The sequence below is a fragment of the Bombina bombina genome, chromosome 6 (genome assembly GCF_027579735.1).
Source record: "Bombina bombina isolate aBomBom1 chromosome 6, aBomBom1.pri, whole genome shotgun sequence".
Taxonomy (NCBI): Eukaryota; Metazoa; Chordata; class Amphibia; order Anura; family Bombinatoridae; genus Bombina; species Bombina bombina.
In genome coordinates, this window is record NC_069504.1 from 911,685,433 (window position 1) to 911,711,474 (window position 26,042).

The window sequence follows — 26,042 nt, forward strand, 5'->3', positions numbered from 1 at the left end:
CCATTCTAAAATGCTACCCCAATCCGATATGAACAGAACCAATGCCAACAGGAAGGGATACATGCAAGTAATTGAGAGAAATCTAAATGCTTCAAGATGTTTATTCCTATTACATGTAGCAAAAGTCCATATAAATACTAAACAATATCACAACAAGTAGATATCAGAGAAAAGAAAATCCATATAAAAACTTTAATGGAGAATTTTGTATAAATTCCACACTCTAGGCACTGCAATCCTAACAATCTCATCTACATAAACCTACAGAATGTATTCCCTTTATTTTCTTGTACTCTCTGGAATGGTTGCTCTGTCTGCAACAAACTTATGACCTGTTTGTTTCTAACGCTTTCAATCTTCTAGTAATTACTGAAACTTGGCTATCTTCTTCTGACACTGCTTCCATTGCTGCTCTCACACATGGATTTCTGCACTTTAGCTATACCCCTAGGCCAGGTGAGAGACATGGTGATGGTGTTGGAATCCTGCTCTCCCCTCCTGCTCCTATCAGTACCAGTACCACCCTCCGATACCATCACTCTCATTTTCCTCCTTTGAAGTTAACTGCATTCACCTGTTCTCCCCCTTCTCCCTCAGAGTGGCAGTTATCTATCACCCTCCTGGACCAACCTCCAAATTCCTTGACAACTTTGCAACCTGGCTTCCTCACTTTCTCATTTCTTATATACCTGCTCTTAATTCTTGGGGACTTCAACATCCCAATTGATAACCCATCTGCCCCTGCTGCCAGTAAACTTCTCTCACTCCTTTGGTCTCTCAAAGTCCACCCTATTCCCTACTCACCATGACAGACACTCTATTCTCCTACCTCTGATTTCCTCCACTATAAGTTAATTCTTTATACTTACACATCTGCCCTTCACTTAGCCAAGTAAACATACTTTTCATATCTACTCATTCCTCAAACCCTAAACGTCTCTTCTCTACTTTCAAAACACATGATATCTGATGCACCATCCTAACAAATGACTACAATCTTCAATCTCCACCCCTGTGCCACTATCTGCATCTTCCCCACTGAGAATGAAGCTGGTTCCTTATTGTCTTCCTCTTGTCTCAATACCTGCCCGCTCGATCCTATCCCTTTACATCTAATACCTTCTCTGTCTTCCACACTCACTCTAGCTATTACTCACATATTCAACCTATCCCTTTCTACTGGTTCATTCCCATCTTCTTCCAAGCTTGCAAAGGTCACCCGCATCCTCAAAAAACCCTCCCTTGAGCCTCACTCTCCTGCAAACTACCATCCAATATCACTACTTCCAATAACTTCAAAATTCAACATGCTTTTGACCACCTAACCCAATTCCTGCTCACTAACTCCTTGCTTGACCCCCTGCAATCTGGCTATCACTAACAATCTTATTTCTGCTAAAAATAACCCCCATTACTCTATACTTATCTTAATTACCCTCTCAGCTGCCATTAACAACATTGACCACCCCATTCTCCTACAGACTCTCAGCTCTCTTGGTCTCTGTGACACCCGCTCTCTTGGTTTCACTCTTATCTCTCTAACCGGTCCTTGTCTGTGTCATTTGCTGGCATCTCCTCTTCTTCAATGCCTCTGTTGGTTGTAGTAACTCAAGGGTCTGTCCTGGGACCTCTACTCTTCTCTATTTATACTTCTTCACTGGTCAAACTTATCAACAGCTATGGCTTAAAATATCACCTCTATGCTGATAATACTCAGATCTACCTCTCCACCCCATGCTCTCTCTCCCTCCGACCTTTGTCATGTCAGCGACTGCTTAGCTGGCATTTGTTCCTGGATGGCCGCTAACCACATAAAGATTAATTTAGCAAAGATTGAGCTTCTTCTAATCCCCCTCTAGCTCTACTCCAATGTCTGACTTTTCTTTTCTATCACTGTTGTTGGCATCACTATCTCTCCTTCACCCCAAGTCTGCTGCCTAAGAATTACACTTGACTCCAATCTGTCCTTCATCCCCCACATCAAATTGCTCTCTTCATCCTGTTGCAAACACCTGCATAATATATAAAAAATTCTTCAATTTCTGAGTGCTGACATTACCAAGCAACAAATGGCAGGCTATTCTACCTTTCCTGCCATTCTGTACCTGCAATACCTTTCGTTGAGTCCCTTAACTGACTCCCCATCCACAGCAGAATTAAATAATGAATTTGAACCCTGACCTACAAAGTCCTTACCAACACTGCTCCCCATTACCTGTCCTCACTAATAAATATAGTCCAGGCTGCCCCCTAAGGTCCAACAATGACCTGCTGCTTGCAACTTCTACCATCACCTCTTCCCATTCTAGACTGCAGAACTTCTCTCATGCAGCACCAACTAACTGGAATGCACTTCTTCACGCTGTCCGACATTACCCTGATCTATTCTCCTTTAAACGCTCTCTAAAGACATTTTTCTTCAAGGAAGCCTACCACCCAACTCAGCAACAAATGAATTCCACTTCCCTAATAATTGCCTTCATCTAACTCTGTATTAACATCATTCTAACATCACTCTTGCAGTCCCAATCTCCTGTTTCTCACTCTCCTACCATTCTAGATTGTAAGTTCCCACAGGAATAGGGCCCTGAATACCTCCTGTATTTGTTTGATAAATGTCATCCTATCTCTTAAAAATATTGTATAATCATTGTTGTTGCTCCATAAATAAAGTATAATAATAATAATATTAAACATACCTTGGTTATTCCTAAAACTCCTATGTTTGGACTTGAAGATGTAGAACCATTTCCTGTTCCAAGCAGTCCAGCAATAATACAGCAAACACCTTCAATAAATATTCCCCTGGAAAAAAAGAATGTTAGCTTTTGTAAGCTTTACCCTATATTATTTTGTAAGATATGCATCACACAAATAACGTTTTGACACGTAATGTACGCCTAAAGATGCATTTCATATTTAATTAGCAGTTTTGAATCTCTATTGCAATAAAGTATTTCTTTTCCAAAGAGGATATTAATTATTTCAATAAATATATAGAAATCTATGTGTTTGATGCTGTTGTATAATCACTGGCTTTGGAAAATGCCTGCAGAATATAATTGTTTTCTGCAGTAATCAGATTCATTTTTTTCCAGCTAGATAACCACAGATTTATTATTCAGCAGAAAAAAACTGTTTGTTTTTTCATTTCCTTTTTATGATTTCACTATTTTATTTTGTTTGTTAGTTGCTTAAAATGTTTTGGTTTTTTTAACAGATATTTACTGTCAAAATATTAAAAACTGTTATTAAAATGTTGCAGTTTCCATATCATTCTGATAAATGTCATTATTCATAGTTTCTGTTCTCTAAACCTATTGAACATTTGCTGGCGTTTTTTTATAATTATCAAATAAAAAAAGCAGTTAATTTATTTTATTAAAGAATTTTAGAATGGCACACATTAATAACATAGTATATCACTTAAAGGTATTCTTTATAAGCGAAATATGGTTAATTTTATATGTCCTATTCTGTATTATTTTCTTTAAATCGTTCTTAATGTTTCCTGAAAGCACCTCCACATTTACAAGATTATTGTTGTTCCTATTTCAACATGGCAATTTCCTCTGAAATATATATTTTTATCTCATCTCATATTGCCAGGTTACAATCTTTGTCATCTAATTTTTTCCCCAGTGTTGGTGTAAAGGATGTCACCTTTTATGAAGAGCTCATGGAAGAGCAAAATACAAGTTCAGTCAAAACCACCTGCTTTAAATAACTCCAGCCTTATGTGATGAAATTGAAATAACATAATTAGTAATGTTAATTTGACTCCCCTCATAGAGGCAGAACAGTCTAATGATTAAAGGGAGTTAACTCCATGTCCTTTATTACACAGTGGAATTTTGTAGTGGCTGTTTACAAAATTGAAGAAAATAGAACTTTCTTTGATATGTACCTTTCATTAAATAACATGGGATGTAAAGCAGAATGATTTTTATCTAACTAGCTCCACTTTAAATTCCCTTTGATAAATTACCCTTGGAGCCTCTGTTGTGTTGCTTGCCAAGCTCAAAATAAATTCAGCCTTAAAGTACTGATTTGTCCGAGTATAAAACAAGCTTAATTGAGACAGCAACCATAAGAAACATCCTTCATTGTTATTATGTACCTAAGTAAATAGACTTTGAATTCCAGCTCTAATAATCAGGATAAAACATGCACAAAATGGACCTTAGAGCAACGAGCTGCTACATAAATTAATTTAAGAAAAAGTGAAAAAAAAACAAAAAAACAATAGTGAAAGCAATTAAATCGCCATGACAACAACCACATTATTATTATTATTTTTTATTTTACATTATTCTTCCTTTGTCACTGATATATATATTATTTTTATGTTACTATTTTCTGTTCTTTTTGACTGAAGCACTTTTTGGCTCCTCTTTCACAGTCGTCTATAAAGCAGTCAACTTTTTAATTGGTTCAGTTTAATCTTTCATTGCTCATTAAATCCATCTGTATTTTAATGAAGTTAACAAAATAGTAATTTACATTTGTTTAAAATATCTTAAAAGGCAAGTTAATCAATATGCATTTTGGATGCATTTTGGTTTTATAGAAACAATTAAATTTGAGAACATTGTGTCTGTTTTTAAGAAATTTGTACATTTAAAAAAAAAATGTAATAAAATAAAAAACTGTACCTATTAATTGCATGGACAGGTGGCGGAGGAGCACCTGATAGCCGTGCGCAGGCATAATAATCACCCATAGATTCTATAATTCCAGCCAATGTTGCACTAAACATTCCTAAAACACCTGCTATTGTTATAGTAGGCAGTCCCCACTGACCTGTAAAATAAATAATAATATAACGATTTTAAACATGATGTCTTTAATGCCAGTAAAATAACCTCAACATATTTTCCATTTTGTAATTTCTGTTTAAAAATGGTCAATAAAGTATTTGTGCTATAGCACCAGAAAAAGCTTTTACATAAGAGTTTTTATTACAAATGCAAGAAAACACTTACACACACATTTAGAGGTTTTACATTAAAAAGGCCTAAACGTATTTTATATGTAGGAGTTATATAAAACAATAATTAGGCACTACAGGTACAAAACCCTTTATCCAAACTGCTGTATTTTAGTTGTATATTTTATTTGTGTCTATAAAATGGGACAGTTTTTGAAAAGGGATGAGACCAAGTGTACAAAATATTATCTTATGTCATTTCGGCAATATTTACTTGCCATTATACTGCTTATACATGTAACCTAAAGTTAGTTTTATATCATTTGTAACGCTTTCGTATACATAGTGCTCTCAAAATGTTAGTACACTACTACAATCAGGAAGCTAATAGTCATTTTAAATAAATATTGACTAGTATTTGCATTTTAGAAAACTAAAAAAAAAACCAAAGAAACAGACACAAAAAACACAAAATAGGAGGAATTATTTTTATTTTGTTGGATTTTGCAAATCCAGAGTAGCCCCATAAATACAGCAAAAAGCTAAGTAAAAGTTGCATATCTCATATCAGTCAAGACAATGCAATGAATGTATAACATTGTTACAAATATCAATATAAACACTGTTAACATATAATGCTCAAGAGACATGAGGCTACCTCAGTAGGCTATCATGGAAAAGAGTTATTTTTCTTGTAACTGTTTTGTGAAGTATTGTTTTATATACAGTAAGTTAAGCAAGGTGTAAACTATACTTCAGTAGACATGTGCCTTCAGATTTGGATGAAAGTAAAAAAAAAATCACTAATTTCTTTACAAACATTTTAATGAAAAAATAATGGAATACATGATGGTGCAGCAAATAAAAATGTTCCATCATTCACTTGGTTAAAAACAGGTAAGGCTTTTCTTTGGGTGGGAAATTATTCAAAAGTTCTAATTTACACTATTCAGTAACTATGTCTAGGAATATCCTTTTCAGTTGATTGATTCCTGCGTCAGCCAATAAGTATGTAAGCGCTTCACTTTTGTTTCTTGGCCAGACCTGACACCCCCCTCCCCCGCCACAAAAAAAAAAGATAAAAAGATATTTAAAAAAATAAATAAAAAAAAAAGATTATTTTGTGTTGCTACTGCTAGCTTGTAGCAGTAGCTCATACAACTAATTTTACTTTATTTAAGGTTAAACTGCTTTCCAGCTGCTCTTCTCGTGCCCTAAAGATGTCCACCATAGTAAATAAGGGATTAAGGAATTTCTGTTAATAAAAAAAAACAAGCGTAGTGAACAACCACTTGAAATAAGCTAAATATTGTTTTCATGTCAAAAGCAAATTTGTTATGTTCTGTGAACATGCCTATACCAATGCCTCTCTTGGGAAAGTGGAAAGACCCCAAATTCAATTGATTAATGCACACTGCAAAATGTTTACTATATTAACAAAACATTTTTTGAGGGGGGATTTGGTTTTGTATTTACTGTCCCTTAAATGTAAAAATAAAGGTGGCATTAAATATTTTAGTCTTTATGGCTCAATTTATTAAGTTCTAATACAGTTCTAATAGAATTCTACACTCAATGCTAGCTAGATTTTTTGTATCAGCTATGTTCAAATTTTAGATCAAATTTGTAAACACATTTTCACCAAGGAATAACAACATTTAAAATCTTTATTTTACAAACTCCATGGTATTGGAAAATGGGACTGTACTTGAGCTGGTGAGTTCTAATTGATCTGATAAGTGGGAAAGTTTTTAAAAAATGATTAGGACTGAATCATAATATGTCTGTTCTCAACTAAAAAATAATAATAATAAAAATAGAAACTATGCTGTTAGGAAACAATAAAAATAATCAATGTTTGTGTCTACATATACTGTTCTTAATAATAATAAGTGAGTTAGAACTCTTAAAATGTAATTTGAACCTGTATTTACAGCATGTTTATTCCACCCACTTCCACAAATTAGAATGAGAGCTGCTTAAATCCTATTGGCTGATTTGAACAGCCGATAGGATTTTAGCAGCCCTAATTCCTAATGGCTGATTCAAATTTTTCAGCCAATAGGAATGCAATGGTACCCCCAGTATAAAAGGGGTACCTTGCATTTCAATTCTCAGTGTGCGGCGGACGATCACATGAAGAGGACCTCCACGCCGGATCGATGGACCTCCACCTGGACCTCCGCCTTGGACCTCCACCCGGACTTCGGCCTGGACCTCCGTCTCCACGCATCGCCGTTCCGCCTCCGCAGGGATGAAGAAGATGCCAGTCCTACGATGGATGAAGATGGAGCCGCCTGGATGAAGATGCCACCTGGATGAGATGTAGCCACCTGGATGAAGATGGAGTCACCAGGATGAAGATCATTCAAGAGGAACTTCAACAACTGTGAGTACCTAAAGAGTGGTTAGTGTTTTTTAAGGTTTTTTTGGGTGTTTTTTTTTTAGATTAGGGTGGGCACTCTTAAAAGAGCTGTATGCCCTTTTCAGGGCAATGCCCATACAAATGCCCTTTTCAGGGAAATGCCCATACAAATGCCCTTTTCAGGGCAATGCCCTTACAAATGCCCTTTTCAGGGCAATGGGTAGATTAGGTTTTTTAGATAGTTATTTTTTATTTTGTGGGTTTGGGGGGTGGGGGTTTGTTAGTAGGTCTTTGTATTTATTTCTGAGCAAAAGAGCTGTTTAAATTAGGGCAATGCCCTACAAAATGCCCTTTTAAGGGCTATCGGTAGTTTATTCTAGATTAGGTTTTTTATTTTGGGTTGTTTTTTTTAATGGGTATTAGAATAGGAATATTTTTTATTATTTTTGATAATTCGTTTTTTATTTTGTGTAATGTTTTTTTTTTTTATTTTGGGGTGGGGTTTTTTTTAGATTAGGGTGGGCACTCTTAAAAGAGCTGAATGCCCTTTTAAGGGCAGTAAAAGAGCTGAATGCCCTTTTAAGGGCAATGGGTAGATTAGGTTTAACTTTATTTTTATTTTGTGGGTTTGATTTTCTTTTTTTTTTTTGCAAAAGAGCTGTTAACTTTAGGACAATGCCCTACAAAAGATCCTTTTTTTAGAAAAAAAAAAAAAAAGGGGTATTAGAATAGGAATCATTTTAATTGTTTTGGATAATTTCGTTTGTTATTTTTTGTAATAGTAGTTTTTTTTATTTTTTTGTAATTTTAGTGTTTATTTTTTGTAATGGTAGGTTTTTTATTTTATAATGGTAGGTTTTAGTGTAAGGCAGCTTAGGTTTTATTTTTATTTCACAGGTAAGTTTATATTTATTTTAACTAGGTAGTTAGTAAATAGTTAATAACTATGTTTTACTAAATAGTCTACCTAGTTAAAATAAATACAAACTTACCTGTGAAATAAAAATAAAACCTAAGCTAGCTACAATATAACTATTCGTTATAGAGTAGCTAGCTTAGGTTTTATTTCATAGGTAAGTTACTTTGTATTTAGATTTAAATAGGTATTATTTAGTTAATAATTTAAACTTTAATTTAGGTCTATTTAAATTATGTTAAAGTTAGGGGGTGTTAGGTTTAGGGTTAGGTTTAGGGTTAGGTTTAGGGGTTAATATAGTTTAATTTAGATTGTTGCGATGTGGGGGCCGGCGGTTTAGGGGTTAATTAATAAGTTTAGTTAGTGTTGGCGATCTGGGGGGGGATTTAGGGATTAATAGGTTTAGTTAGTGTTGGCGATGTCGGGGAACTGCGGTTTAGAGGTTAATAGGCTTAGTTAGTGTTAGCGATGTTGGGGAACTGTGCTTTAGGGGTTAATAGGTTTAGGTAGAGTTGGCGATGTGGGGGGGGTGCGGTTTAGGGGTTAATAGTTTAAGTTAGTGCTAGACCTGTCGGCGATGTCTGGGAATGGCGGTTTAGGGGTTAATACTTTATTTAGTGATTTATTTCGTATTGGTGATGTTTAAGAACGGCGGGTAGGAGTTAATAGGTTTAGGTAGTGTTGGCGATCTGGGGGGTGTAGTTTAAGGGTTAATAGGTTTAGTTTGTGTCGGCGATGTCAGGGAACTGCGGTTTCGGGGTTAATAACTTTGTTTTGTTATTTAGTGTCGGCGATGTGGGGGGCAGCGGTTTAGGGGTTAATAGGTTTAGGTAGTGTTAGTGATGTAGGGGGATGGGGATTTAGGGGTTAATAGCTTTATTTAGTGGCGGCGTGGGTGGCGGCGGTTTAAAATAATTTTGTTTCGGCAATTGCCGGAACATTAGTTAGAAATAACGATTCGGTCCATAACAAAGATTCGGTCTGACATTAATAATAATTATAATAATAAAAACGGTTTCAAATGCATCCGAATTTCAAAATTCAGAACGTTACGAATAAATTCCGAAACCGAATTACCGACCCATTCCAAATGTTTTTTACGGCCCGAAACGAAACAAAGCGAACCACATTTTTTGATTGCGCATAAGTCTAATGCTCAGACGCCGTGTAAATTATTACAAACAAAGGAGCTTATTGACAAAACAATATAACTCCTCCCTTTTCCTGCACCTTTTTTGGTGCCAAATGGCATGAACGAATGAACACAAATGGCATGAACGAATGAACAAATCGATTATGTAAAACAATAATTTGTGTTTCATCCATTTTGGACAATAATGCATTTGGCTGTTCATATATCAAACGACTCAATGAATCAGCTAAATTTGTACGAATTTGCAATCATCCAAAGCTCAAATGCACATTTCTAATAATCGCAATACAATGCAGTTCATTCCAAAGAGGAAGTATAAAGGATGTAAACATCTCAGTACGAAATGCGTCAGATTGTGATTATCTGTCACTGAATTTCAGTTTAAATAGATTTTATTTTAGACACAGCCTGTAAAATATTCTTTTTCCTAATTAATTTTGTCACATGTTTGTACTGCAGAGGTATCTGGAAGGAATGACATTTAGAAAACTCATATTATTCTATTTTTAACAGAATAAATGCCTTGAGTTTTCTTTTCTTAAATAACACCAAATTAACTTATGCCATAAGCAGTACATTTATATGTTTATCCAAAAAGCCTATTTTGACATTGGTCTATTTTTAAAAGTACATTTTCTATTTATTTCTTTTTTTGCATTTGGTCTCTCCGTGTTCAGTGCAGAACCATTTAGATTTTCAATGTAGTATTTTCTTTCGGCTAGATTACGAGTTTTGCGTTAGAAGCTGTGCGGTGCTAACGTAACGAGCAGTTTATGCTCACCGCTCACTTACAGACAGCGCTGGTATTACAGGTTTTTACAAACCCGGCGTTAACCGCAAAAAAGTGATCGTAGAGCAAAATTTAGCTCCACATCTCACTTCAATACCAGCGCTGCTTACGTTAGTGGTGAGCTAGCTGAACGTGCTAGTGCACGATTTCCCCACCTGCAAAAAAGCAGCGTAAAGCTCCTAACGCAGCCCCATTGATTCCTATGGGGAAAATACATTTATGTCTACACCTAACACCCTAACATGAACCCCGAGTTTAAACACCCCTAATCTTACACTTAATAACCCCTAATCTGCCGCCCCCGACATCACCAACACATACATTATATTATTAACCCCTAATCTGCCGCTCCGGACGCCGCAGACACCTACATTATACTTATGAACCCCTAATCTGCTACCCCCAACATCGCCGACACCTACATTATATTTATTAACCCCTAATCTGCCGCCTCCAATGTCGCCGCAACCTACCTACACTTATTAATCCCTAATCTGCCGCCCCCACTATATTAAAGTTATTAACCCCTAAACCTAAGTCTAACCCTAACACCCCCTAACTTAAATATAATTTAAATAAATCTAAATAAAATTACTATCATTAACTAAATTATTCCTATTTAAAACTAAATACTTACCTATAAAATAAACCCTAAGCTAGCTAATAGTTACATTGTAGCTAGCTTAGGGTTTATTTTTATTTTACAGGCAAGTTTGTATTTATTTTAACTAAGTACAATAGTTATTAAATAGTTATTAACTATGTAATAACCACCTAGCTAAAATAAATACAAAAGTACCTGTAAAATAAAACCTAACCTAAGTTACAATTGCACCTAACACTAACCTATAATTAAATTAATTCCCTAAATTAAATTAAATTATCTAAAGTACAAAAAAAACCAAACACTAAATTACAGAAAATAATAAACAAATTACAAGATTTTTAAACTAACTACACCTAATCTAATCCCCCTAACAAAATAAAAAAGCCCTCCCAAAATAAAAAAAAAAGCCCTACCCTACACTAAATTACAAATAGCCCTTAAAAGGGCCTTTTGCGGGGCATTGCCCCAAAGTAATCAGCTCTTTTACCTGTAAAAAAAATTACAAATCCCCGCCCAGCATTAAAACCCACACAACCAACCCTACTCTAAAACCCACCCAATCCCCCCTTAAAAAAACCTAACACTAACCCCCTGAAGATCACCCTACCGGGAGACGTCTTCGTCCAACCGGGCAGAAGTGGTCCTCCAGATGGGCAGAAGTCTTCATCCAAGCCAGGCAGAAGTGGTCCTCCAGACGGGCAGAAGTCTTCATCCAGACGGCATCTTCTATGTTTATCCATCCAGCGCGGAGCGGGTCCATCTTCAAGACATCCGACGCGGAGCATCCTCTTCTTTCCATGGCTATGACTGAATGAAGGTTCCTTTAAATGATGTCATCAAAGATGGCGTCCCTTCAATTCCGATTAACTGATAGAATTCTATCAGCCAAACGGAATTAAGGTAGGAAAAATCATATTGGCTGATGCAATCAGCCAATAGGATTAAAGTTCAATCCTATTGGCTGATCCAATCAGCCAATAGGATTGAGCTTGCATTCTATTGGCTGATTGGAACAGCCAATAGAATGCCAGCTCAATCCTATTGGCTGATTGCATCAGCCAATAGGATTTTTTCTACCTTAATTTTTCTACCTTAATTTTTCTACCTTAATTTTTCTACCTTAATTCTGATTGGCTGATAGAATTCTATCAGCCAATCGGAATTGAAGGGACGCCATCTTGGATGACGTCATTTAAAGGAACCTTCATTCAGTCGTAGCCGTGGAAAGAAGAGGATGCTCCGCATCGGATGTCTTGAAGATGTAACCGCTCCACGCCGGATGAATGAAGATAGAAGATGCCCTCTGGATGAAGACTTCTGCCCATCTGGAGGACCACTTCTGCCCGGCTTGGATGAAGAATTCTGCCCGTCTGGAGGACCACTTCTGCCTGTTTGCATGAAGATATCTCCCGATAGGGTGATCTTCAGGGGGTTAGTGTTTTTTTAAGGGGGGGATTCGGTAGGTTTTAGAGTAGGGTTGGTTGTGTGGGTGGTGGGTTTTAATGTTGGGGGGGGATTTGCAATTTTTTTACAGGTAAAAGAGCTGATTACTTTGGGGCAATGCCCCGCAAAAGGCCCTTTTAAGGGCTATTTGTAATTTAGTGTAGGGTAGGGCTTTTTTTATTTTGGGGGGGCTTTTTATTTTGTTAGGGGGATTAGATTAGGTGTAATTAGTTTAAAAATCTTGTAATTTGTTTATTATTTTCTTTTTTTTTTAATTTAGTGGGGGGGTTTTTGTACTTTAGATAATTTTATTTAAATTAGGGAATTAATTTAATTATAGTGTAGTGTTAGGTGTAATTGTAACTTAGGTTAGGTTTTATTTAACAGGTACTTTTGTATTTATTTTAGCTAGGTGGTTATTAAATAGTTAATAACTATTTAATAACTATTCTACCTAGTTGAAAAATAAATACAAACTTGCCTGTAAAATAAAAATAAACCCTAAACTAGCTACAATGTAATTATTAGTTATATTGTAGCTAGCTTAGGGTTTATTTTACAGGTAAGTATTTAGTTTTAAATAGGAATAATTTAGTTAATGATAGGAATTTTATTTAGATTTATTTAAATTATATTTACGTTAGGGGGTTAGGGTTAGACTTAGATTTAGGGGTAAATAACTTTAATATAGTGGCGGCGACGTAGGGGGCGGCAGATTAGGGGTTAATAAAATTTAACTAGTGTTTGTGAGGCGGGAGTTAATATATTATATATATATATATATATATATATATATATATATATATATATATATATTATAGTTGTGGCGATGTCCGGTTCAGCAGATTAGGGGTTAAATTTTTTTTTTTAAGTGTTTGCGATGTGGGGGGCCTCAGTTTAGGGGTTAATAGATAGTTTATGGGTGTTAGTGTACTTTTTAGCACTTTAGTTAAGAGTTTTATGCTACAGCGTTGTAGTGTAAAACTCTTAACTACTGACTTTTAAATGCGGTACCAGGCTTGACAGGAGAGGGTGTACCGCTCACTTTTTGGCAGACTCGTAATACCGGCACTATGCAAGTCCCATTGAAAAAAGGGGATACGCAATTGACGTTAGTGGATTTGCGGTATTTCCGAGTCTGGCCCAAAAAGTAAGCGGTACACCTGTACCTGCAAGACTCGTAATACCAGCGGGCGTTAAAAAGCAGCGTTGGGACCGGCCGACGCTGCTTTTTAAGCCTAACGCAAAACTCGTAATCTAGCTGTTTGTGTTTTGTGGTTTAGCTCAAATTGATTATAACATTCCCATTTTGATTAAATTCCTGAGAGCAAAACATGATAGTTAAAAGAATGACGTCCAATTTTTACTTGGAAAAAAAAATATTTGGTGAAAAAAACATATTGATATGTTTGTATTAGTTAGACATACCTTTGTACGAAGCAACTCTTTGAAATATGTCTCTGTATCAATGTTTAGTAGAGTTTCCCACATTTTACATAAAGGGTAAGTTAAATAACTCATTAAAGGGATAGTAAACACCTTCAGATTTAAATATACATGTTTATGATTATTTTGCCCTCTTTTTATATAATTTACCCCTTAAAAAAGTTCTCAGAACTTCAAATGCTCCTTCTGAGTTATCAAGGCTAACACTGCTACATATTCTTCAGCCGATACCCTGGCTAGCATTGTTGTCTGTAGACTCAAGCCTGGATTGATTCATCCAAATGAGGCAAATGGCTGGTGACAAATTTGAAAACAAGAAAAAGAAAAGATACAACCACATCAGCTTTGAGATGCTACTGCGAGACAATATAGTTCCGAAGGTCAATGGAGTTTTTCTGAATTCAGAACTCTGGGCCTAAGTATATGTGAAAAATCCTCTTCACTAGAATGCCTCATAAGGCACCGGCCAGCAACCTAAGACACATTTTGTTTAATCAACAGAGACTTATTTACCATAACAAAGCAGACGTGAATGTTTTACAATTACACATGTTTATATAAACCCTTTTACAAGCATGCTTCATAAGTGTTACAATTGCAATTCTTGTTTTACCTCATTGTTGCCAGTTCCCATTTGATGTGCAAGATTTTATGTATTGGGCACCTCACACGACCATAAATGTTAATGGAAAAAACACCAACTAATGAAACTGTGGATAATATAAGTGGAGCAATGCTCAATGAATTTCAGACAGGATCTCAACTTTAACAACAATGCCCCTAGACAACCTCTCAAGCATCTATATATATAGGTCATTGTGTCGTGTTTTTGTAACCATGAATCAAAGTTCAAAAATAATAAAGCTTTATAGATATACATACATGGATATGGGAATCGAAACCATGGGGCATTGGTCATTATTTCACCCCTTGCATCTGTTCTGGCTTCAAAACCATAGGTTCCTTTGTCTGCTGGAAATACACTGGTAAGTGTCAGAATGTAGCATAGCAACCACACCACCATAATAGCCATGATAATCTAAAAAAGTAAAAATATAATATGCTCATATTTGTATATGCAGCAGGGTAGAGACAAACAGAGCACTTAAATTCAACTGTAAAAAAACACACAGACAATTCAGAAATCACCACTTTTGATTTGATATTAGTTCTTTGTTGGTATCATAATGATAGTCCTAAATTTGCTAAGAAGTTTGCTTGTGCAGTCCCTGACTCTTCACTAGATTTTACCCAGTCTGCAGTTCGAATTTTAGATGAGTCTACAGGCACACCATCACTATTAAACTTGCGGGGATAGGGCATGGTTACTGCTGACCTCGTGCTAATCAGTCAGTAGTAAGGCAGTGGCAGCTCCTTTCTACTTGGCTGCTGTCCCATATATGGTTTTCTCATGTGAAACAGCATACTACACCAGGATCAATACATCAGACAGGACAGCTTAAGATAAGGGAAACCAAGAATAACACCTGCTCTGACTTGGTCCGAAAAGCTACAATTAAAGAACTGCTGGAATCATGAGCCTATCCTGGGCTCTGATGCAAGTTATTGGCTGTCTTAAGGGGACTGAAAGTGGCATGCATCTGGTCTGGGGCCTGATGTGTCTATTAATCTTAAAATTCGTATTTGGGTACATAATTAAAGATTGTTTGTTTTTTTGCAGTTTTGTAATAAATTAACATAGCAGTTAAATATGAACATTTTCTAAATACATTAACACATTCTTTGCTCTAGCTGTTTTCAATGAGCAAACTCCCAACATTTGCCTTATTTGGGGGAGCCAATCCAAACGTGTTACTGGAGAACTGATGGCAACATTTGCACTGTTTGCAGTACCTTTTAAAATACTCTCATTTGCCGAAGGCAATTAGGGACAGGTATAAATGAGAGGGACTGTCTTTGCAAAGTTCAAAGTTCTACATGTTCCTTTAAAGGAAAATTAAACTGAATATTTTTTTTATTTATTTTTTTGTCGTGTTTAAGTAAGAACAGAATTTACATATGTCAAAATTAATTTTATCAACTATTTAAAGGGATAAAATACTCTTATGCTAAATCATTTAAAAGATGCAGAGTAACTGTAAACAAGGAAGATATTTTACATCAAATTTTCTTCAACTCACTAAAGTAAGTGCTCGGTGAACAGTTATTCTTCAGCTACTGTCAATTGCATGTTGGGGGAGTAAACAGCCACTCGGTTTCAGCATGCTGAGGTCACACTTTGTTTTACTGTGCTTTACTGTGATCTCATAAGATTTCTTTCAAATTTCACAAGATTTCATTGTAAACTTCCTTAAATTGAGGAGGGAAATAACATGACTGTGCCTGCACATGCCAGATGCATGTTCCCTTGCAAGTCCCAGGAGAGAATCCTGATTGGCTATCTTAAAGTCGCTTTACAATGGGCTGTTGCTACCGAGGAAATTTTGAGGTAAAATGTTTTCCTTTTTTCATAGAGATGTTCAACTGATGTTTTCTAGTCACATTCTTACAGCTATGCTGCTTTAACATTTGGTTATCAATATAATGTAAATTAAAAGCAAATACTGCATCCAGTCATTTGATGATCATCAAGCTACTTTAGAAGTGAAATCAGACATCTTCAGGCTTGTAAAGTTATCATCTAAGGTAAAAAATTGTAGGTGATGACTTCAGAATGATTAGAAGATTACCTTACTGATTACTTAACAAACATGAACAGCCAGTGAATGACTCTAGAGTCATCTCATTTAAATATTTCAGCCTGTGGGCATACTTCAGGATGGCTTCTGATAACTACTCTGGAGTCATTGGTTACTTCTGAATGACTCCAGGAAGATCATCATTTTGGACTGGGAATTCCTCCCTGGCTGATAAGGAAAACTACCACTGCTTTACCGGTGGAGAGGGACAAACCTCTGAAAGAATAGCAATGAAACATTGGTTTATTTTGTACAGGAAAAATGCATATTTTTTATGTTTTTATTAGTTTTTTTTAAAATACTGAAATATATCTTATCTTTAAGATGAAACAAAAAAGGAAAAAAATATCAACTTGCGTCCTTTTAGGAAGGCTAATAATAATAATAAGTGTGGCTTCAAGGCATGTGCGTTTGGATAATTTGTGATGATCCGAATGCGAAAGAAGGCGGCCACTCAAAGAATTCAGCTCTTTTTGAAACCGGATTGCTTCTTGTGAAATTGCAACACTCTAAGATCTGTACAAATCCAGATCTCAGTGTCTTGCACTTTCACAAGAAGAAATCCAGCTTTCGAAAAGAGCCGAATACTGTGAGGGGACGCTTTCTTCAGCATTCGGATCATCACAAATTATCCAAATGCACAGGCCTACTTGGCTTCCATTAAAAACAATAACAATTTTACTTCCTTACTTATTTTACCTTTTAGGACTCCACGTGAGATAAAGCATTTTGTTTTATTTACAGTTTATCACTTCTTCACCTTCCCCTTAATGTCTAGAATTGATCCTCACGTGGAAAGAGCAGACCCCTATTTATAAAATTAGTCTAAACTTTAGCTGTGTTTCTTTAGATTTCTTACCGGAAACATTTTGAATATTTGTACTTTGTACATCTTGAATCCCTTCCCAAATTTGTAACCAGGAAAGAAGAAAGGTACATTGCGCAGGTATTGCGCAAACAATATTATCAAGACCAATGTCCTATAAAAAATACAAATATATGTTATGTGAGAGAGAATATACAAACACTAACAAAACATTTTTCATGATAGACTGGTGATAAGGGCAAAAAAGGTTAAAGGGACAGTCAACTCAATATTTTGTTATTCTTTTAAAAGATAGATAATCCCTTTATTACCCATTCCCCAGTTTTGTAGAGAAAACAGGGTTATATTAATATAATTTATACCTCTGTGATTACCTTGAATCTAAGCATCTTCTGAAGGCCCCTGATCACATGACTATCTATTGACTTGCATTTAAGCCAATTAGTGCTGTGTTGTTAGAATCCATGGGCATGTGATCATGGGGCTGTCTTTAGGGACTTAGAAACAGACAGAAATGTAAAGTTTTAAAGGTTATAAAGTATGTCAATATAAACCATGTTGGTTTTGCAAAGCTGGGGAATGGGTAATAAAGGCATTATCTATCTTTTTAAGCAATAACACTTTTTCTGTTGGCTGTCCCTTTAAAGGGACATTAAATACCTTGTAATTACAACATTTTTCTGCAGCATTCTAATACATTAACATATTAGTAGATTCTAAACAATTTTAGAACACCTTGTTTGCTGTCATTATTTTTTTATTTTCAAACTTCACCCATCCCTTTCCTTATCAAATAGAGCCAATCTGGACTTGATTTTGGAGAACACAGTACTTGCCATTGTTTTAAGAAAATCTCTATTGTTTGGCTTCAACACAAAAAAAGATAAGAAACTGCACACTGTGGAGCTATATTTGGCACAGTTAAGCTTGTAAAGCCTGCCATGTCCTCTTTCATTTTTCATGAGTGGAAAATCCACCATTTTTATAAAGTGTGGCAAAAAATAATAATAATGAAGGTATAATGCAAAGTTATTTTACTATGATTAATTCAGCATTTTATATTACAATCTCAAAGTGTTTATAGTGAAAATATGATGTACAGAGATAACAAATCTAACAAGTTCTGTGTATGATAAGAGAATATTTAATAGTAAAAACAGTTCCTGCATGATGCTATTGACATGTGTATCTATATAACATATAACTCATATGTTTGACAATAATAAGAGTTTGATGCACAAATGTTTCATATGCAAGTTAAAGGGACACTAAACCTATTTTTTTTTTCTTTCATGATTCAGATAGAGCATGCCATTTTAAGAAATTTTCTAATTTACTCCTATTATCAATTTTTCTTTGTTCTCTTGCTATCTTTATTTAAAAAGCAGGAATGTGATGCATAGGAGCCAGCCCATTTTTGGTTGGCTGGGTTATGCTTGCTTATTAGTCGGTAAATGGAAGCATCCAATAAGCAAGCACTATCTATGGTGCTGAGCCTAAAATGGGCTGGCTGCTAAGATTGACATTCCTGCTTTTAAAATAAAGATAGAAAGAGAACAAAGACAAATTGATAATAGGAGTAAATTAGAAAGTTGCTTAAAATTTCATGCTCTATCTGAATCATGAACGAAAAAAATTGGGTTCAGTGTCCCTTTGAAGCATAAACTGGAAAACAAAAGTATTTTTTTTTACTGTTTATCTCTATCACTGTTTTTGTGTCTCTCTTTTAGACAACACTTTGACCTTAGTGTTACTCTTCTGTATGTGCTCAACTGTGCGGAGTAAATAGAATTAACAAGAAAAAAAAAAGCCTGACACTTACAGTATTGAAATGCCCCAATGTGATCCTGCTCGTTCCCCAGCAGCTTCAAACACAGAAAGTCCTATTAAAGAAATCGTTGGTGCCACAGTGAGAGGTCCAATAAACCTGAGCAGAGCTCCTGGGAGACCGACAAGTCCTATGATTACTTCCACTATACTTGAGACGATGATTGCACCTTGTATCTAGTTATTAGGAGAACCAAATAGTTTTGTAGATGTTCAAATATGGAAGTAAAAGTTAAAAAGTAAAAATTAAAAATACAACCATTGGACAGTATAGTTTGCAATTTAACTTCTTCTCAACTTCTCACATCTACCTTCCTAAATTAGAATTTCCTTTTACATTATCAATATCAACAGTGGTAGACAGGGCATGATTACAAACTTTGTTTAACAAACAATTTATGATAGTGATAGGTACAACTAATTACTAGACATGTGCATGGCGAAAAAATTTGGTTCGGTTCGGATCGATTCAGATTTTTTTGAATTTCGGTTCGGAGCGATTCGAATTCAGAAAAATTTTAATTGATTCGGTTCGGATTTGTTTCGGATTCATTCGGATTCGAATAAATTCGGTTCGGCTTTGTTTCGGATTCATTGGGATTCGAATAAATTCAGCTGGATTCGGTTCGATTCGGTTCGGAAATTCGGAATTTCAGTAAGTGTTAGGTGGGATTAGACTAGTATTATGTACTAAATTCGGCTGAATTCGGTTCGGTTCGGAATTTCGGTAAGTGTTAGGTGGGATTAGATTTATACTGTACAATACTAGTGTAATCCATGGCCATCCAAATTTACCGAATAAATCCGAAGTAATTCGGATTTATTCGGTAATTCTGCAGTATTTTAATTCGGAAATTCGGTTCGATTCGAATCGCCGAATTTGCCGAATTTCCGAATCAATCCGAAACGAATCGCACATATCTAGTAATTACAGTCTACATAAAAATTGTAATTGTTGAAAAAAATTATATAATCCCTTTATTACCCATTCCCCAGTTTTGCATAATAAACACTCGCCTAGATTACGAGTCTTGCGTTAGACTTAAAAAGCAGCATTGAGGGGTCCCAACGCTGCTTTTTAACGCAAGCTGGTATTATGAGTCTGGCAGGTACAGGTGTACTGCTCACTTTTTTTCCACGATTTTAGCATACCGCAAATCCCCTTATGTCAATTGCATATCCTATCTTTTAATGGGATTTTCCTAATGCCGGTATTACGATTGCTGGAAAAAGTGAGCGGTACACCCTCTCCTGTCAAGACTCCTACCGCATTTAAAAGTCAGTAGTTAAGAGTTTTATGGGCTAACGCTGTAACATAAAACTCTTAACTAAAGTGCTAAAAGTACACTAACACCCATAAACTACCTATTGACCCCTAAACGGAGCCGCCCCCCCACATCGCAAACACTTAACTAAAATGTTTAACCCCTAATCTGCCGACCGGACATCGCCGCCACTTTAATAAATATATTAACCCCTAAACCACCGCACTCCTGCCTTGCAAACACTAGCTACATTTTATTAACCCCTAATCTGCCGTCCCTAACATCGCCAACACCTACCTACATTTATTAACCCATAATCTGCCGCACCAACATCGCCACAACTATATTAAATGTATTAACCCCTAAACCTAAGTCTAACCCTAACACCCCCTAACTTAAATATAATTTAAATACATCTAAATAAATTTACTATAATTAACTAAATTATTCCTATTTAAAACTAAATACTTACCTGTAAATAAACCCTAAGCTAGCTACAATATAACTAATAGTTACATTGTAGCCATTTTAGGATTTATTTTTATTTTACAGGCAACTTTGTATTTATTTTAACTAGGTACAATAGTTATTAAATCGTTATTAACTATTTAATAACTACCTAGTTAAAATAAGTACAAATTCACCTGTAAAATAAACCCTAACCTAAGTTACAATTACACCTAACACTACACTATAATGAAAATAATTACCTAAACTAACTATAATTAATTACAATTAAATTAAATAAACTAAATTACGAGAAAAAAAACACTAAATTCCAGTAATATTAACATTTTTAAACTAATTACACCTAATCTAATCCCCCTAATAAAATAAAAAAGCCCCCCAAAATAATAAAATTATTAATTAAATTACAAATAGCCCTTAAAAGGGCCTTTTGTGGGGCATTGCCCCAAAGTAATCAGCTCTTTTACCTGCAAAAAAAAAATACAATACCCCCCAACAATAAAACCCACCACCCACACACCCAACCCTACTCTAAAACCCACCCAATCCCCCCTTAATAAAACCTAACACTACCCCCTTGAAGATCACCCTACCTTGAGACGTCTTCACCCAGCCGGGCACAAGTGGACCTCCAGAGGGGCAGTAGTCTTCATCCGATCCGGCCAGAAGAGGAGATCTAGACCGGCAGAAGTCTTCATCCAGGCGGCATCTTCTATCTGCTTCCATCCGGAGCGGGTCCATTTTGAAGACATCCGACGCGTAGCATCCTCTTCCATTCAACGGCAACTGAAGAATGAAGGTTCCTTTAAGTGACGTCATCCAAGATGACGTCCCTTCAATTCCGATTGGCTGATAGAATCCTATCAGCCAATCGGAATTAAGGTAGGAAAAATCCTATTGGCTGATGCAATCAGCCAATAGAATTGAGCTCGCATTCTATTGGCTGATTGGAACAGCCAATACAATGCGAGCTCAATCCTATTGGCTGATTGGGTCAGCCAATAGGATTTTTCCTACCTTAATTCCGATTGGCTGATAGGATTCTATCAGTCAACCGGAATTGAAGGAACGCCATCACTTAAAGGAACCTTCATTCTTCAGTCGCCATCGGATGGAAGAGGATGCTCTGCGCCGGATTTTTTCAAGATGGACCCGATCCGCTCCGGATGGAACAAGATAGAAGATGCAGTCTGGATGAAGACTTCTGCCGGTCTGGATGTCCTCTTCTGGCCAGATCGGATGAAGACTTCTGCCCCTCTGGAGGTCCACTTGTGCCCGGCTGGGTGAAGACATCTCAAGGTAGGGTGATCTTCAAGGGGGTAGTGTTAGGTTTTATTAAGGGGGGATTGGGTGGGTTTTAGAGTAGGGTTGGGTGTGTGGGTGGTGGGTTTTAATGTTGGGGGGTATTGTATTTTTTTTTTTACAGGTAAAAGAGCTGATTACTTTGGGGCAATGCCCCGCAAAAGGCCCTTTTAAGGGTTATTTGTAATTTAGTATAGGGTAGGGAATTTTATTATTTTGGGGGGCTTTTTATTTTATTAGGGGGATTAGATTAGGTGTAATTAGTTTAAAACATTGTAATTTCATTTTTATTTTCTGTAATTTAGTGTTTGTTTTTTTGTGTAATTTAGTTTATTTAATTTAATTGTAATTAATTGTAGGTAGTTTAGGTGATTAATTTAATGATAGTGTAGTGTTAGGTGTAATTGTAACTTAGGTTAGGGTTTATTTTACAGGTAAATTTTCTTTATTTTAACAAGGTAATTATTAAATAGTTAATAACTATTTAATAGCTATTGTACCTAGTTAAAATAAATACAAAGTTGCCTGTAAAATAAAAATAAACCCTGAGATAGCTACAATGTAATTATTAGTTATATTGTACCTAGCTTAGGGTTTATTTTACAGGTAAGTGTTTAGTTTTAAATAGTAATAATTTATTTAATTCTAGTAAATTTATTTAGATGTATTGAAATTATATTTAAGTTAGGGTGTGTTAGGGTTAGACTTAGGTTTAGGGGTTAATAAATTTATTATAGTGGCGGCGACGTTGGCGGCGGCAGATTAGGGGTTAATAAATTTAATATAGTTGCAGCAATTTTGGGGGCATCAGATTTGGGGTTCATAAGTATAATGTAGGTGGCGGCGGTGTCCGGAGCGGCAGATTAGGGTTTAATAATATTATGTAGGTGGCGACGATGTCAGGGGTGGCAGATTAGGGGTTAATAAGTGTACGATTAGGGGTGTTTAGACTCGGGGTTCATGTTAGGGTGTTAGGTGTAGACATAACTTTTATTTCCCCATAGGAAACAAGGGGGCTGCGTTAGGAGCTGATCGTTGCTTTTTTGCAGGTGTTTTTTTTTTCAGCCAGCTCAGCCCCATTGTTTCCTATGGGGAAATCGTGCACAAGCACGTTCAGCCAGCTCACCGCTGACTTAAGCAACGCTGGTATTGAAGTGAGATGTGCAGCTAAATTTTGCTCAACGCTCACTTTGCTGAGGCTAACGCTGGCTTGCAGAAAACTACCAGCGTTGTCTTAAGTGAACGGTGAGAAAAAAATGCTCGTTAGCACCGCACACCATTACCAACAAAAACTTGTAATCTAGCCGACTGTTATATTAAAGGGACAGTATACTATAACATTGTTTTTGCCTTAATGTGTTTCCAATTACTTTTTTTACCTGCTGCAGAGTATAACATTTTTGAGATTTGCTTTTTTTTAAGGGACATTATACACTCGTTTTTGCTTTGCATAAATGTTTTGTAGATGATCTATTTATATAGCCCATAAAGTTTGTTTTTTTAAATGTATAGTTTTGCTTATTTTTAAATAACATTGCTCTGCTTTTCAGACACCTAACCAAGCCCAAATGTTTTAGGAGAAAACCGACGTATACCTACTCCAGCTTGCTTCTGTTTCTGTAAAGGGTCTTTTTATATGCGAGGAGGGGGAGTGTCTGATATTTCCCACTTGAAGTGGGTGTTCCAGTAACATTTTAAACAGAGCAAAACTGGATGCTTCTAAGTAAGTTTTTAAACAGTTTTATACTGGATTTTTATATCAGTACCTGTGCATATTATTATTTATAGTAGTTTCTATTACATGAAGTTATGTGAAAATTGGTGTATACTGTCCCTTTAAGGCTTATTTGTGTATATGAATTAGCTGATTTTGTGTTTTGAAGCCACAACCTAATAAAATGGGTTGAGCTTGTAGGTATAATAATATACTCCAGCAGTAAAGTAGATAATTGGGAACAAATTAAAGGTAAGAAAATGTTTGAGTAAACTGTTCCTTTAATATAATTTTCCTCTGTGATTACATTGTATTTAAGCCACTGCAGACTGCCCCTTATTTCAGTGCTATTTTCAATCTTGCATTGTAGCAAATCATTGCTAGTTCTTGCATAACCAGTATCACAATGTTATCTATTATAACGGAGCTTAAATAGACACTAAAGTCAAAATTAACTTTAATGATTCAGACAGAGCATGCAGTTTTAACAAACTTTCCAATTTATTTCCATTATCAAATTATGCACAGCATTTTTATATGAGCACTTTCTGAGGCACCAGCTACTACTACTATGGCTATGTATATGAGTCTGTGACAGGCCGACAGCTGTCACATGATGCAGTGAGCTGGCAAATTGAAGTACATTTTTAAATTTCTCACAACAAATCTACTTCTCATTTACAATTCAAAGCAAGTGCTATTGCATTGTGTTTTATTTTGCACTTATATATTTTACAATTAATCCATATTTAATGGTTCTTTAACTGATAGGGTCCTATGTACTAAGGCCAGTGCGGACAAGGTTCGCCCAGCTTCATGGTATATGGGCAGTGAACACTGTACATCTGATGCCTGTATGTATAATGATACACACAAGGGGCCAGATTACAAGTAGAGCACTAATTAATGCTCTTGCAAGAGCGTTAATTGCGTTAGAAGTAAACTTTTTGCGACCGTTGGGTTGCGCTTGTATAACAAGTTGAAAGTAAAAAGTTATCACTCTTGAACTCAGGCAATAACCTATTTCGCCATAAAAGTTAATGGAGCAAAAAAAGTGGAAAAAACACTCAATTCGTGCGCAAGCCCAATCACATATTTTTATGTGCGCAAACCCAACATTAACATTGTTTCTAAGGTGTTATTTTATAAAACAGATTTGGGGACATTTGTGCACATAGGTGAAGAAATTGGTTAGGACAAATCTTTCAGACCAAATATTTAGAATATTTAGCTGCTGTGCTATTCGTTATTTGTTTTGGGTTTAAACTAAAAAAATACTGACTGTTTGCGGAACATTTGTTTTCGTTAAACAAATGTAAATTTTCCGTTGCTACAGGTGAAAAAGGAGGAGGATTAGTGCAGTGGATCCCAGGGCCGTGCTAGGAGGATTTGTGTGGCGGATCCCAGGGCCTGCGCTAAAGGACCTTCGCCTTTAGTGCAGGTTCTGGGATCTGCCTTGCTAAACCTTCTATTAGCATGACCTGGGGTTCTGTGAAAATGGATCGGGATTAGTGCGGCTCTCCTGCACGCTAGAGGTATTTCCAAACCCTAAGGTAATCTAAAGCAGTGTTTCTCAACCGCAGTATGCAAGTACCCCCAACAGGCAAGGTTTTCATTATAACTGAACCAGTGCACAGGTGAAGTAATCAGCTAATCAGTAACACCGTGGCTACTAACCTGCTCTCAACCATCAGATGGTTATTTCATCTGTGCACTGGTTTACCTATAATAGAAACAATGATCTAAAGCAGGGGTTGCCAACCTTTCGGACCTCAGGGACCAGTAAACTCACAATTTTGAATCCCGTGGACCACTAACATGATTTTTTTTTTATTTTTTATAATCAAAGGTTTTTATTAAGGTAAGTAGCATAACAAAAGCCACATATAAACAAAAAAAGGAAAAAAACAAGTTATTACAGAGTGAACACGGCTGATAATAGAAGTAAATCATAATAGACACATTGAAAACAGGTATATCCTACCGTATTACTAGCATACCTCGGATATATACATTATAAGATTTACAATGATACCTTAAAGTTTTATTTATTTTGTGCAAAATCTGACTAATGATATATAGCTCCTCATGGGCATGATTTATAGACCTATATAGGTAAAAGGTTAGTGATATATAGCCCCTCATGGGCATGATTTATAGACCTATATAGGTAAAAGGTTAGTGATATATAGCCCCTCATGGGCATGATTTATAGACCTATATAGGTAAAAGGTTAGTGATATATAGCCCCTCATGAGCATGATTTATAGACCTATATAGGTAAAAGGTTA

At 35.9% G+C, this 26,042-nt stretch overlaps 1 protein-coding gene across 1 annotated transcript in view; it reads right to left on the reverse strand.

Moving 5' to 3' along the window:
* The window catches only part of SLC23A1 (solute carrier family 23 member 1), a 604,245-nt gene that overhangs the window by 188,772 nt on the left and 389,431 nt on the right, over positions 1–26,042 (reverse strand). Inside the window, exons 7-11 of the mRNA XM_053718546.1 lie at positions 18,998–19,179; positions 17,209–17,329; positions 14,533–14,689; positions 4,656–4,803; positions 2,700–2,805 (exon numbers count right to left, since the gene is read on the reverse strand). Of these exons, the coding sequence (XP_053574521.1) occupies positions 2,700–2,805; positions 4,656–4,803; positions 14,533–14,689; positions 17,209–17,329; positions 18,998–19,179 (714 nt within the window). The remainder of the gene's footprint in view (positions 1–2,699; positions 2,806–4,655; positions 4,804–14,532; positions 14,690–17,208; positions 17,330–18,997; positions 19,180–26,042) is intronic.